The sequence below is a fragment of the Somniosus microcephalus genome, chromosome 2, assembly GCF_052327205.1.
Source record: "Somniosus microcephalus isolate GS21.2 chromosome 2, FLI_Smic_1.0, whole genome shotgun sequence".
Taxonomy (NCBI): Eukaryota; Metazoa; Chordata; class Chondrichthyes; order Squaliformes; family Somniosidae; genus Somniosus; species Somniosus microcephalus.
The window spans coordinates 46193672-46209278 of record NC_140988.1 but is presented as its reverse complement, the minus strand read 5'-3'; the positions used below and the strand labels follow the sequence as shown (position 1 = coordinate 46209278).

At 43.2% G+C, this 15607-nt stretch overlaps 1 protein-coding gene across 7 annotated transcripts in view; it reads left to right on the top strand.

The window, feature by feature from the left end:
• abhd18 (abhydrolase domain containing 18) overlaps positions 1-15607 on the top strand; it is a 102181-nt gene that overhangs the window by 85394 nt on the left and 1180 nt on the right. For all 7 annotated transcript variants that reach the window (XM_086009315.1, XM_086009349.1, XM_086009322.1 and 4 more), the window contains one exon: positions 7600-7762. In XM_086009315.1, coding sequence (XP_085865441.1) covers positions 7600-7762 — 163 coding nt within the window. The remainder of the gene's footprint in view (positions 1-7599; positions 7763-15607) is intronic.

Genomic DNA, 15607 nt, shown 5'->3' with positions numbered 1-15607 from the left:
AAATGAGTGGTACGGTATTGGCTGTTAGTTATAGGATCATAGATATAGCACAGAAGGTGGCTCTTTTGCCTATCACGACTGTGCCAGTGTTGGCTATCCAACTAGAGTGATCTACTCTAATGCAATATGTCAGCTATTTCCCTGTGGGCTTTTATATTCTTTTTCAAACACTTATCCAGTTGCCTTTTAGATGAAGTTATAGTCTGTGTTTCAATTGCCATTCATGGTAAAACATCCTATACTCCAATAATTAGAAAAGTTTCTTGTAATCTTTTTGTTCTTCCAATGTTAGCACTGAGTCTATAGTCCCATTAATGATTTGCTAACAAATCAGTCTTTGACTTTGATGCGCTCAAACCTTTCATAAATTTGAAATCTTCTACTACCCTCCCCCCCCCCCCCCACTTAATCTCTGTTCCAGTGAAACGCCACCTCAATTTTTGATCGTTTCTTTATCAAAAACTATAGTGTCTCATTCCTAGCGTAATTCTAGTGATTCACCACTGTACCCTATAATGGGATGCTACAACTGCTCACATTATTCCATCTGTGACCTAACTAATGTCTTTTACAAATTCAAATTAATTTCCTTGCTTTTGTGTTCACTGTCCCTATGTATAAAATCCAGAATCCCATTTGCTTTTTAATGGTCTTTTCTACCTACATTCCCCTTTGAAGATCTGTGTATCTGCACCCCTAAATCTTTGTTCCTTTGATGGTCTTACCATTAAAGGCTTTCACTTTTTTCCCCCAAAATGTACTAATTCATATTTCTATGCATTGATCTGTATCTGTCACTTATCTGCACATTCTGCTATCTGTCATCCTGCATTCATCTTTACAGCTTGCAATTCCCCCATATTTGGTGTCATCTAGAAACTTCTATATCGCTGCTCGTGTCTATATGCAATTTTTTTTTTTAATGGAAAACAAAAGATGTCCCAGCGCAGATTCCTGTGGCATTTCACAACCCACATGCCAATATCTGGAAAACATTAATTTACCCCTACTCTTTTCTTTCTGTCCCCTATCAATGCAACTATATTTCCTTCAATAGTAGGTGCCTCAGTTTCATAACGTCTCTTCTGTGACACCTTATCAAACACCTTCTGAAAAAACTTCATTCCCTTTATCTGCACATTGTGATTTTGTCAAAAATTCAATTAGTCAAGCATGACCCACAATTTACAAATCAATGCTGACTATCCCTAATTAGCTGATGCCCCTCTAAGTGTTCACTAATTTCACCCCATATTATGATCTCTAGGAGTTTACCCACAGCCAAGGTAAGACTAGATAACTGACCTACAATTTTCTGGTTTATCTGTTTCTCCTTGGACATGGGGTATAACCTATCCTATTCTATAGTCCTTTGGCTCAATTCCTGTTTGCAAAGATTTTTAAAAACTTGTAATCAGACCTCTTCTATGTCTTTCCCAACTTCCTGAAGTATCTGAGCTGGTGACTTTGCTACTTAGAATTGCTCAAACATTTTAAGATAGTTTCTTTTTGATATTTATCATCTGTTATGACTCTTCCACATGCTCCTTGGGTACCCTACAGTTCCACTTTCACTTTCCTCTACAGCAAAAATGATATGCAAATATCTCTGCCATTCTCTTACTCTCAAATACAAGATGGCTCTCTTCATCTCAAGTGGTCACATGATTTTTGACTATCCTTTTACTAGCATGTGTATAATAGCCCTTGTTATTTCCCTTTATGTTAAGTCTTTTTTTTACTCTCTTAGCTGTCTTAATTTCCCTTTTTGCTTGCCTTCTATACTTTTTAAATTCTTAAGTTTTCTCCTTCTGTTATCCCTCTTTCAAATGTTTTCTTCTTCATTTTTGCTGTAAACTTTCTATTTATCCATTGAACCCCTGTATTTGATCCATCCCCTTTACACCCAGTTGGACTATGTTACTTTTACTTTTACCAAATCTATCATACTTAAAATATGTCCCACTGTTGCTTGGTGTTTGATCTGCCATTTTTTTTCCAACGAGTTAATCTGAAGTAGGCTTCTCATCATGCCAATGAAATCAGCTAATTTCCTGTCCAATACCTTTATCTTTGACTGTCTTTATTAGATTTTGGTCACTATTTTCATAGTGTTCTCAGGTCCTGTTTTGTTACCTAGAAGCAAATCTAATTCTGTATCCTTTCATATTGGGCTTCAGCATTAATCAATGAAACTCCTGGTTGCATTCTAAGAACTCCTCTCTGTTTCATCACAAACTCATTTATCTCTGTCTACCTCAGGATATATAAAGTTCCCCATTATTACAATTCTGTTGATGTAAAGCTCTAAATTACAGACAAATTTCATAATTTATTTCCCACAATTAAGTTAGCTGTAATATATTCCTAGTATATTAACAGGTCCCTTATTTCGTAAGTCAGCCCAGACATGCTCCATCAATGAGGACTTTCTTTTGTATGGTTGTAATCATGTCATTAATAAATACCCTCGTTCCAAGCACTGGCATCTGCTGGACTAAGTCATCGCCCGAGCGAGGGACCGCAAGGACGTCTGCATCACCATAAGAAAGCTCTATTCAGCCTGCGCCTCACAACCAACTTGATGACTCCCAGTGATTCAGAGACAGAGTGTCCACAGCGCCTGGTCTTCACTTGAGGCCTCCATAATCAGCACCTGTGAAGAGATGCTCGGTCACTCGACCAGGAAACACCAAGACTGGTTCGACGAGAATGACCAGGAGATCCAGGAGCTAATAAACCTCAAGCACATTCCTGATCTGGAAACAGCAACAGAACTCGAGAGCAAGAAAGCAGCTCTACAGACACCTGAAGGCTGAGGTCCAACAAAAAACTCGCGACCTAAAGAACAGATGGTGGATGGAGAAAGCGCAGGAGATCCAGCAGCTAGCCAACAACCATGACGTGTGTGGATTCTTTAGCGCAATCAAGACCACCTACGGCCCAAGCACCCAAGGTCCTACCCCACTGCGGGCAAAGAATGGAGAGGTACTCATCAAGGACAGTGAGGCAGTCAGTGACCGCTGGAAGAAGCACTTCGAAGATCTCCTTAACCGACACACTGTCTTCGAGGCGAGTGTCCTCAACGCCATCCCGCAGCATGCTACCCGCTACCCCACCTCAGCCCGGCATGAGGTTGAAAAGGCCATCCAACAACTGAATAACAACAAGGCCTCTGGAGCAGATGGAATCCCTGCCGAGGAACTAAAAAATGACGGCGAAGCACTATTGGTGCGAATACATGAACTCATTTCTCTTATTTGGAAGGAGGAGAACATACCAGGGGATCTGAGATGCAGTAATCGTGACCATCTTCAAGAAAGGTGACAAGTCCGATTGCGGTAATGACAGAGGAGTCTCCCTGCTGTCTGCCACAGGGAAAGTCATCGCAAGAATCCTCCTCAATCACTGCCTTCCAGTGGCTGAAGAGCTCCTCCCAGAGTCGCAATGCGGATTCCGCCCACTAAAGGGCACAATGGACATGTAGTTGACGCGTGGTGAAGATCAAGAGAAATGCAGGCAACAGCACCAACCGCTGTACATGGTCGTCTTTGACCTCACAAAGGTCTTCGACACCGTCAACCGTGAGGGATTATGGAGTGTCCTCCTCAAATTCGGCTGCCCTCAAAAGTTTGTCACCATCCTCTGCCTGCTTCATGACGACATGCAAGCCGTGATCCTGACCAACGGATCCACCACAGACCCAATTCACGTATGGACCGGGGTCAAGCAAGGCTGTGTCATCGCACCAACGCTCTTCTCGATCCTCCTGGCTGCAATGCTCCATCTCGCCCTCCGTAAGCTCCCCGCTGGAGTGGAGCTAATCTACAGAACAAACTGGAAACTGTTCAACCTCCGTCGCCTCCAGTCCAGATCCAAGGTCGTCCCGTCATCGAATTACAGTATGCAGACGATGCTTGCGTCTGCGCACACTGAGGTCGAACTCCAAACCATCGTCAACACCTTCACCGAAGCGTATGAGAGCATCGGCTTTGCACTAAAACATCTATAAGACAAAAGTCCTCTACCAACCTGCCCCCACACCACACAGTACTGCTCCCCGATTATCAAAATCCATGACGAGGCCTTAGACAACGTGGACCACTTCCCATACCTCGGGAGCCTACTGTCAACAAGGGCAGACGTCGATGACGAAGCCCAACACTGCCTTCAGTATGCCAGTGCAGTCTTCGGTCGTCTGAGGAAGAAGAGAGTGTTTGAAGACTAGGACCTTAAACCCAGCACCAAGCTCATGGTCTACAGAGCAGCAGTGATACCCGCCCTGCTGTATGCCTCAGAGACATGGACCATGTACAGCAGGCACCTCAAAGCACTGGAGAGGTACCACCAACGCTGCCTCCGCGAGATCCTGCAAATCCATTGGCAGAATAGGTGCACCAACGTCCGTGTTTTCACTCCGGCCAACATCCCCAGCATCGAAGCTTTGACCACGCTCGAGCAACTCCGATGGACGGGCCACATCGTCCGCATGTCCGATATGAGACTCCCAAAACAAGCGCTCTACTCGGAGCTCCGACACGGTAAGAGAGCCCCAGGTGGGCAGAGGAAACGCTTCAAGGCTGCCCTCAAAGCCTCCTTGGAAAAAGTGCAACATCCCCACCAACACCTGGGAATCCCTGGCCCAAGACCGCACAAAGTGGAGGAGAAGCATCCAGGAAGGCGCCGAACACCAAGTCTCTTCGCCGAGAGCAAGCGGCAGCCAAACGCAAACAGTGGAAGGAGCGCACGTCAACCCAAGTGCCCCACCTGCGACAGACTGTAGGTCCCGCATTGGACTCATCAGTCACCTGAGAACTCATTTTTAGTGTGGAAGGAAGTTATCCTCAGTTCCGAGGGACTGCCTAAGAAGAATAAATAGGGTCACACATCCTCCAATTTTTCCTTCTCTCTCTCTCTCTCTCTCTCTCTCTCTCTCTCTCAAATTTTAGAGCCAGTAATATTTTTAGTTCCTAATTTTCTCCAGCTGAACCAAAGGTTCTGTTAAGGCTACAAAATGCTGTCCTTCCATGGTAATTAGTGCTTCTAGTTCACCATATTTATTTCTGACGCTTTGCACATTGTCAGATAAAACTGCAGCTGTGATCTATTCAAACTCTTCACCTTTCCCTTTTTTCTTTCCTTCATTAACCTTCTCCTATATGTCTGAAAATAATTTCTCCATTTCCTACCTCCCCTCCGCCATTGAGTTTACTAGTGGGAGTTCACAGTACAAAACTGCTCCGGCTTAACACTAAATTAGCCATCTCACTCAGAGTGCAATACAAATAATGATAAATGCAATACGGTTGCTCTTCTGAAGTTGCTAGTACTTTGTGCCAAACATAGAAAATTTCCTATGCTTTAGCACTGACACCTTTCATGAGCAGCATAATTCCCCCCCCCCCCCCCCCACCTGCCAAGAAAAAAATGTGCTCTGTTAATTGCTTGGAACCTGGTGTTTTTCTTTTAAACCTGATGTATTGCACCATGTTCACAGTAAAAATTATGGGTAAAATATTACCAAGGACAGCTGCTTTTTGTATTAAATTTCACATGTTTTCTTTTGATACAGAAATTAAATTGTGTGTTTGACTTAAGTCCACAGTTTTTTGTGTATGCTGAATACATATTTACAAAGTGATCCCTCTTTGAAGATTTACAAAAGCCAGGAATAAAGACTTCAAAGTATAATTTTGCTTATTAGATAAATGCAAAACCAAAGGTTAAAATTTGCATTCATTACAAAGAAGTTGAACAACATTTTTAGGATATTTATAAAGTAGGCTCTAAACCCACATGGCACTAATGAATGTAAGGAATAAAACCAAAAGTAAATAAAGTTTTTTCCCCCAAAGTATCGTTGTTCACAAAGTACCAAAATATAAATTAGAAAGGAAATCCTTATACAAAAGTAGTGCAGACAAGAAAAAGCTGCATTTTTCAAAGATTTTCTGAAGTGCTTCATGTGGAATGAATTACATTGTGTAGGTAACCCTTTTCTGTATGTTGTGTCCCACAAATGCTGAAGTTCCATAAACTGCAATGAGATGAATAACGAGTTAATCTATTTTTAGTGATTGAGTGAGGAAATGTCCTGGTGGCATGCACCCCAGGCTGTTGAGGTAAGTCAAAGCCGAGATAGCTCTGGCCACAATTTTTCAATTCTCAAGTATGCAAATTGTTGTGTGGGACTGGAGAGTAGGCAATGTAATACTCTTATTAGAGAAGAATAAACTGGGTAATTATAGATCAATTAGTCTAATAGCAGTTGTAGGCAAACCCTTAGAATCCATAATTTGAGACAAAATAGTAAGTATTTAGAAATGGATGGGTTAATTGAGGGCAGCCAGCATGGATTTCTTACAGGCAAGTCATGTTTGACAAATCTGAGATTATTTTTGAAGAAATTGCTGGATAAAGGAATCCAGTTCATGTATTGTAAATTGATTTTCAGAAGCCATTCAATAAAGTGTGTCACAAAGTATGTTGCAAAAATTCAGACGTGTAAGAGGAAATGTAATAGCATGAGTAAACATTTCATTGACAGACACTAAACAAAGGGTTAGGGTTAATAGGGGTCAGTGTTGGATCCACTTTTGTTCTCCATGTATATAGATGATTTGGATTTTGGTGTGGTGAACAAAATGTCAACATTTGCTGATAGCACAGAAGTAGGAGGTTTGGCAAACTGAGGAGGACTGTATTTCTAAAAAAAAGAAATTCAGGAGGGCATTGACAGGTTAGCAGAATGGGCAGACAGGTGGCAGATGCAATTTAATGTGGGCAAGTATGAGGTAATACATTTTGAGAGAAAAAATGAGGTATGGGATTATACACTTAATTGGAAAACACTGAAGAGTGTGAACAAACAAAGACATAGGCATTCAATTACACAATTTCCAGAAAATTGGTGTACAGGTACATAAAGCTATTAAAAAAGCCAGTAGAATTTTACATTTTATAAATAGGTATATAGTAATGAGTAAAGAATTAATGACGTATTGATGCAAAAAATTGGTTAACCCACAAATAAGTGATGTGTGCAGTTTTGGGTGCCCCATTATTGAAAGGATATTAAAGCCATAGCGAGCACATCTTCAACAAGATGATAGCAAGATTGAGAAAATATATTGGAGGAGAGACTTGAGGTAATGGGACTATTCCCAGTGGAGCAGGCAAGGTTCAGAGGAGATTTAATAGCATTTTTTTTTTAAATGAAGTTATTTTTTCATGGGATGAATAGGAAGAAACTGTTTCCTTTAGTTGGGGAGTCAGTGATGAGGTCAATTAAAAATCATCACTGAGACAGGTTAGGAGAAATTTCTTTACACAGTTATTGGAGCATGAAATGATGGTAGTTGAAGCGGAGACCATTGCATCTTTTAATGGGGAAAATTGGATAAATATTTGAAGTAGAAGTGGCTTATACCCGAAAAGGAGCAAATGTAAACTGCAATCTGTACTTCTGCCATGTACAGTAGTAAGTTTTTTTTTTCTCCAGTAGAGTATTTCAATTAGCACTCGTTAGTTCTAAGTAGTTAGTGAAAAATATGCTGTGTTTCTGGAAGTTCTAATTATCTCCTTTGATTTAAATTATAGTGCCAGTGGACCCCAGTCTGATCATAGTGGTCCAAGCAAAGGAAGATGCCTACATTCCCCGAGCTGGAGTACGGAGCCTTAATGAAATCTGGCCTGGATGTGAAATCAGATACTTGGAAGGGGGTCACATTAGTGCTTACCTCTTCAAACAAGGCCTATTCAGGTAAAAGCAGTGAAACATTGCCAAAAGGCATTTTTCTGTTAACCTTAAAAGGAAGAAATTGCTGAGTATATAGATCCAAACACTAGGGGGGCTAAATTCGGTTGATTTGCGCCTCCCGTTGGCGCCCTAAGAGGGCGTAAATCAACTAGCGCCTGGGCGCAGCGCTGCCAATGCCTCCTGTGAAATTCAGCAGGAGGTTAGCGGCAGCGCTAACCATTAACGCCACCGGCGATGACGTCATAGCTGTGCGCAGCGCCCCGCTTGCGCCCTGGCTGTAATATTGGGTGGCACCTCCCGACTTACTGCCGGACGCTATGTCTGACGTGTTCAGGGGGGCCTGCCTGCGGCCAGGGCGGCGCTAGTTAAAGGGGAGGTGGCGGGCAGCCATTTTTGTTGCTGGCTGCCTGCCAGCACCTGCCCCCGTTGCTGTCCCTGGCCCCAGTGAAGCCCCCCTCCCCCGCGGGGTACCGGCTGCTCTGTGAGGCCGGCACTTCTCTTGAGTGCTGGGCTCGTTTGCCGGTACTCCCGATCCCTGGTGGCCCAGCTGGGCGCCGGGACACGCTGCGCCAGGCCCCTCCCCTTTAAGAAGGGGAGGAAGGCCTGCAATACCACGGCACATAGTGCCGCGGCTTTGGCTTGCAGCGCCCCTCCTCCCTCTCGGGGGCGCTACCTGGGAAAATTGGCTGCGGGGGCGCTAACTTTTTTGGGGCGCTAAAGTTATTGCCCCAAAGGGGGCACTGCCGAATTTTTACCCCTAACTTTTTTTGATAGGTGGTTAGTTGTAATTTTCTTCCTACACCTCACATTGTTCCCTAGTTGAGGAGGCAGAGAAGTATCCTTTCGTATCTTATTTTTCTCCCCCTTTTCTTAGCCAACTATTTGGCGATATGCAAGTGGATGAAATTGCTTGTCTTCCAATTTTTGAACTCTACCCTATAGATACGTTCATGAAAACTACTTGATGTCTTTATCTGCTGACATGGGTAAATGGGAAACCCCTTATGTTGGGGAAATTGCCAGACTAGTACTGTGGTAGAACTTAATGAACTATCGTGCTTGTGAATTTTTTTTTATTGGCTCTTCAAAAAAGGTATATCCACATATATAATTTATGAAGCCATTGTATGTTTTGATTGCATAGTGCATTGATGATTCCAGGCTACTCTGCATGACTGAGATTGCACTAGGAACGGTGGCGGTCAAAGAATTGAGGCACCTGGTTCATAGAGATCAGATACACTTCAGGAAAGTGGGGACACTCTGCATACTAGGACCATAAAAGTTTTCAGCACAGAAAGGAATCATTTGGTCCATCATATCCATAACCGCTCTGGGCAATACAATACTAATCCCACTGTCCTGCTGCCTCCTCATAGCCCTATATCTTCCTCTGCTTTATCCACATTTCATTTAAAAATTGCAATGACCTCTTCCTCAACCACTCCCTATAGTAAAGTATTTCATGCTGTAAAAGCTCTCCATGGAGATTTCTGCTAACTCCTCTCCTCAATCACCTTTAAATCTGTCATTGGGGCAGATTTTAACTTTTGGGCAGCTGACTAGCAGAGCTGGCCGGCCATTCTGGCAGCAAAGAGGCTACCACGATTTTGAGGTCAGGGCCTCTTTTTGAATTGAATTGGTGAGCTGTGTTGCCAAATGGGTGGCTTCAAGGCAGCTCGCTGGTTTTGGGCCACAGGAATGTCGGCTGCTGCAATACCAGCTGCAGGTAGATCCTGGGGGGAGTAGCGAGGCCAAAGCGGACAACCCCGGGCCGGCAGCAGCCCACAGTATTTTTCTGAAGCCCAGAGGAGCACTCCTGGCCCCACAATAATAAACATAGATTTACTGTGGGATCCTCTTCAGCTGGACTGCCAGCTTATACTGGACATTGAGAGCTGCACACTTCATCCAGTGCTCGCCTAAAATAACAAAGATTTGCACTTTAAATGGACCTACCACCTGACTCGAGTGATGCTCTGATCGCCCAGTGGTAGGCCCAGAGGAGGTTTGCTGGGGCCACAGCGATGACTGGAACAGATAGCAAGTCTTTCCCCACGATTTTTGGGTCATTACCGCCCCATTTCCATTGAGCGGGAGTCCTTAAAATTCAGCCCATTGCCCTCTGGTAGCTCATTCAAGCCTAGAGGGCCTTGGTGAGACCACACATTGAGTATTGTGTGAAGTTTGGGGCGCCTTATCTGAGGAAGGATGTTCTTGCCATGGAGGGAGTGCAGTGAAGATTCACCAGACTGATACCTGGGATGGCAGGAATGACGCATGAGGAGAGATTGGGTCGATTAGGCTCCATGTAGTCCGTGGCCAGGGTCAGGATGGTGTGACTAGAAGTGAGGCAGGTACGGGGATCCAGGAGGTAGTGTTGGAGGAGCCGCAGCCCTTGCACTTGTCCAACAGGTTCAAGGCTCTTACTCCCTGTGGGGTTGGGAACAGGGACTGCGGGGAGGATGAGCAACCTGGCCACAGCACCGTGGAGCAGGGGGCCATTCAAGTGGGGGGAGTTAAAAGAAATGTTGTAGTGGTAGGGGATAGTATCGTTAGGGGGATAGATAGAGTTCTTTGCAGCCGAGAGCGAGAGTCCCGAAGGCTGTGTTGCCTGCCCGGTGCCAGGGTTAAGGACATCTCCTCTGGACTGGAGAGAAACTTGGAGTGGGAGGGGGAGGATCCAGTTGTCGTGGTCCATGTTGGTACCAACGACATAGATAGGACAAGGAAGGAGGTTCTGCTGAGGGAGTTTGAGCAGCTAGGGGCCAAATTAAAAAGCAGAACCGCAAGGGTAATAATCTCTGGATTATTACCTGAGCCACGAGCGAATTTGGTTAGGACAAATAAAATTAGAGAGTTAAATGCGTGGCTCAAAGACTGGTGTGGGAGAAATGGGTTTTGCTTCCTGGGACACTGGCACCAGTACTGGGGCAGGAGGGAGCTGTTCCGTTGGGACGGGCTTCACTTGGCCAGTGCTGGGACGAGAGTCCTGGCGGATCATATAACTAGGGCTGTAGAGAGGGCTTTAAACTAACTAGTGGGGGGGGGGGGGGAGGTTCCTAGAGAGCAAATAATAAAAATGACAACAGAGAAGGTCATAGACTTAGGTAGCAGTGGGGAAATTGAAAACCAGAGCGTGTCAGGAAGGGGCAGAAGGTATGGAGTAAAAGGTAAAGTAATAAAAAGGGCAAAAGCAGGAACTAAGTGTCACAAAACATCTTTGAAAGTTCTCTATCTGAATGCACGTAGCATTCGTAACAAAATAGACGAATTAATGGCACAAATAACTACATATGGGTATGATCTTGTGGCCATTACAGAAACATGGCTGCAGGGTGACAATGCCTGGGAATTAAACATACCAGGTTATTTAACGATCAGGAAGGACAGGCAGGAAGGAAGGGGAGGTGGGGTGGCTATGTTAATAAAGGAAGGAATCACTCTAATACAGAGAAATGATATTGGGTCAAAAGATCAGGATAATGAAACAGTTTGGGTGGAGGTAAGGAATAATAAGGGGAAAAAACACTAGTGGGCGTAGTCTATTGGCCTCCGAACAGTGGCAACTCTGTTGGACGGAGTATCAATCAGGAAATAGTTGAGGCTTGTAATAAGGGAACATCTATAATTTATGGGGGATTTTAACTATCATATTAATTGGACAAATCAAATTGGGCAGGGCTGCCTTGAGGATGAGTTCATTGAGTGTATTAGGGATGGGTTTCTTGAGCAGTATGTAACTGAACCGACCAGGGGGCAAGCAACCTTAGATCTGGTCCTGTGTAACGAGACAGGATTAATTAAAAATGTCCTAGTAAAGGATCCCCTTGGAATGAGTGACCATAACATGGTTGAATTCCATATTCAATTAGAGGGTGAAAAGGTTGGATCTCAAACAAGCGTGCTAAACTTGAATAAAGGAGACTATGAAGGTATGAGAGCGGAATTGAGTAGAGTGGATTGGGAAAATAGATTAAAGGGTAAGACGATACATGATCAGTGGTGTACATTTAAGGAGTTATTTTACAACTTCCAAAAAATATATATTCCACTGAGAAGAAAAGGGTGTAAAAGAAAAGACAGCCATCCGTGGCTAAGTAAAGAAATTAAGGATAGTATTCGACTAAAAACAAGGGCATATAAGGTAGCCAAATCTAGTGGGTGGATAGAGGATTGGGAAAACTTTAAAAGACAGCAAAAAATAACAAAAAGATTGATTAAGAAAGGGAAGATAGATTATGAAAGTAAATGAGCAAAAAATATAAAAACAGATAGTAAGAGTTTTTATAGTTATATAAAAAGAAAAAGGGTGGCTAAAGTAAATGTTTGTCCCTTAGAGGATGAGACCGGGAAATTAATGGTGGGAAATATGGAGATGGCAAAAACACTGAATGACTATTTTGTATCAGTCTTTACAGTAGAAGACACTAAGAATATCCCAACACTGGACAAACAAGGGGCTAAAGGGGGGGAGGAGCTAAACACGATCAAAATCACTAAGGAAGTGGTACTCGGTAAAATAATGGGACTCAAGGCGGATAAATCACCTGGACCTGATGGCTTACATCCCAGGGTCTTGAGGGAAGTGGCGGTAGGGATTGTGGATGCATTGGTAATTTTCCAAAACTCCCTGGACTCGGCAAAGGTCCCGGCAGACTGGAAAACTGCTAATGTAACACCCTTATTTAAAAAGGGCAGTAGACAGAAGGCTGGAAACTATAGACCGGTTAGCCTAACATCTGTGGTAGGTAAAATTTTGGAGTCCATTATTAAGGAGACAGTAACAGGACATTTGGATAATCATAATTTAATAGGACAAAGTCAGCATGGTTTTATGAAGGGGAAGTCATGTTTGACAAATTTGCTGGAGTTCTTTGAGGAAGTAACATATAGGGTGGATAAAGGGGAACCAGTGGACGTAGTGTATTTAGACTTCCAAAAGGCATTTGACAAGGTGCCACACAGAAGATTATTGCTTAAGATATAAAATCATGGGATTGGGGGTAATATTCTGGCATGGATAGAGGATTGGCTATCTAACAGAAGGCAGAGAGTTGGGATAAATGGTTCATTCTCAGACTGGCAATCAGTAACTAGTGGTGTTCCGCAGGGGTCAGTGCTGGGTCCCCAACTCTTTACAATCTATATTAACGATTTGGAGGAGGGGACCGAGTGTAACATATCAAAGTTTGCAGATGATACTAAGATGGGAGGGAAAGTAGAGTGAGGAGGATATAAAAAACCTGCAAGGGGACATAGACAGGCTAAGTAAGTGGGCAGAGATTTGGCAGATGGAATACAATACTGGAAAGTGTAAGGTTATGCACTTTGGCAGGAAAAATCGTAGAGCAAGTTATTATCTTAATGGCAAGAAACTGGAAAGTACTGAAGTACAAAGGGATCTGGGGGTCCTGGTGCACAAAACTCAAAAGGTTGGTATGCAGGTGCAGCAAGTGTTTAAGAAGGCCAATGGAATGTTGGCTTTCATTGCTAGGGGGATAGAATATAAAAATAGGGAGGTATTGCTTCAGTTGTACAAGGTATTGGTGAGACCGCACCTGGAATACTGCGTACAGTTTTGGTGTCCATACTTAAGAAAGGACATACTTGTTCTCGAGTCAGTACAAAGAAGGTTCACTTGGTTAATCCCGGGGATGAGGGGATGGACATATGAGGAGAGGTTGAGTAGATTGGGACTCTACTCATTGGAGTTCAGAAGAATGAGAGGTGATCTTATTGAAACATATAAGATTGTGAAGGGGTTGGATCGGGTGGATGCGGGGAGGATGTTCCCGATGATGGGTGAAACTAGAACTAGGGGGGCATAGTCTTAGAATAAGGGGCTGCTCTTTCAAAACTGAGATGAGGAGGAACTACTTCACTCAGAGGGTGGTAGGTCCATGGAATATGCTGCCCCAAAAAGCTGTAGAAGCTACATCATTACATAAATTTAAAACAGAAATAGACAGTTTCCTAGAAGTAAAGGGAATTAAGGGTTATGGGGAGCGGGCAGGAATTTGGACATGAGTCTAGGTTCGGATCGGTCATGGCCCTGTGGGTAGCGGAGCGGGCCCAGGGGCCGTGTAGCCTGATCCTGCTCCTATTTTGTGTGTCTAATTTTGTTAGATTCAGGAGATGGTTATGTGATAGTGGATTGGCGGTTAGGATCAGATCAGCCATGATCTTATTGAATGGCAGAGCAGGATCGAGGGGCCGATTGGCCTACTCCTGCTCCTATTTCTTATGTTTTTATATTCGCTAGAGTTTAGAAGAATGAGAGGGGATCTCATTGAAACTTATAAAATTCTAACAGGACTAGACAGACTATATTCAAGAAGGAGTTAGATATATTTCTTAAGGCTAAAGGGATATGGGGAGAAAGCAGGGATAGGGTACTGAATTTGGATGATCAGCCATGATCTCATTAAATGGCGGAGCAGGCTCGAGGGGATGAATGGCCTACTCCTGCTCCTATCTTCTATGTTTCTATGAATCAGTACCCTTGTATATGTCCTAAGTGAAAACTAGTTCCATCTGGTCTTTGGGGGGGGGGGGATTTGTTTTTAAAAGTCAATTGTTTATACTAATTAGTATTTTGATTCAACTAGAGTGCAATATAGCTTGCAGGATATTGTCTACCTGTAAACAAATTCCAATACTGAAAACTAATCGGGACGACCATAAACCACAATATTTGCTTGGTCTCTCGATCAGATGGAAGAATACTTTAAAGGGTGAATGGAACCCTGTGTTAGTTTCGATCAAAGCCTTTCTTCACACCCCCCCCCCACCCCCAAAAACAAATAGTCTCAGATTCCAGGATACTGCTCGCTTCAGAGCCAAGACAATTGATCTATTAACCATCTTCCAGTTTAATTGTCAGTTTTCTTGAATTTAGTTCCCAATAAGACCAGCACTTAATTGTAGAGATCATGAGCAATCTGAGTTGTAAATTATAAGGTAGTTTACCATGCCAACACAATATCTTGTGTTTAGCTGTGCTGTTTCTTGAAGTGCGTGCTGGATATAGGAGATTATCTGATTTTTGTTATGAGGAGGGGAGGGAAGGATGCGAAAGGTACCACAAAAGGTATAGGCAGGTAATTAAGTAAAAGATGCATTAAAAATTGAAATAATTGGAAGGGAAGTCTTTCTCGTGGGTACTGTTTATGGGTACCAATGAACGGTTCTAGACAGTCAATCTTGGTCATAATATCTGATTAGGAGCAAACCTTGGATGATTAGATGCAGAAACTTGACAGGAAGGAAACGTTCCCCATGAAAATTAATTGGGCCATTATAGCAAGGGTAAGCAAATTAAAAATGGAAGAAACACAAAAAATGCAATAGGTTATTTGGCTGTGCCCAAATAGGAAATGGAAATATGTAATAATTCCGCATGCATTTACAGCTGGATTGGTATTTCTAAATTTGAATAGTTTAATTTTAGTGGTGCTTGATGATCGCACGTGTTAATGAATCCCAAATGTAAAAGGGGATAAATTCTCAATTCCTCAATGGTGAGAAAATGCAGTGTTGCCGTTTGGTTTTCTCTACTTTGAGAAATAGCCCTGGCTCCCAATACTGCACCGTTGCTTTTTTATGTTGCTTTGACAGTGCAGTTCGAAATGTTGGCACTAAAACGGTTGGGTATGATGGGGAATGCAGGCAAATGCATGGGAGAATGGATTGCGCTAAGTGGGGGAAAGCACAGATGGACACATTTGGGTTGGGTGGCAAGTGCAGTTGGTAAACTGCAGTGCTGGAAAGCATAATCACTTCGGTTTCTATTCTACATGAGGGTACGATGTGAAAGAGATGCTAAAGGCTTGTGTAATTTATTAG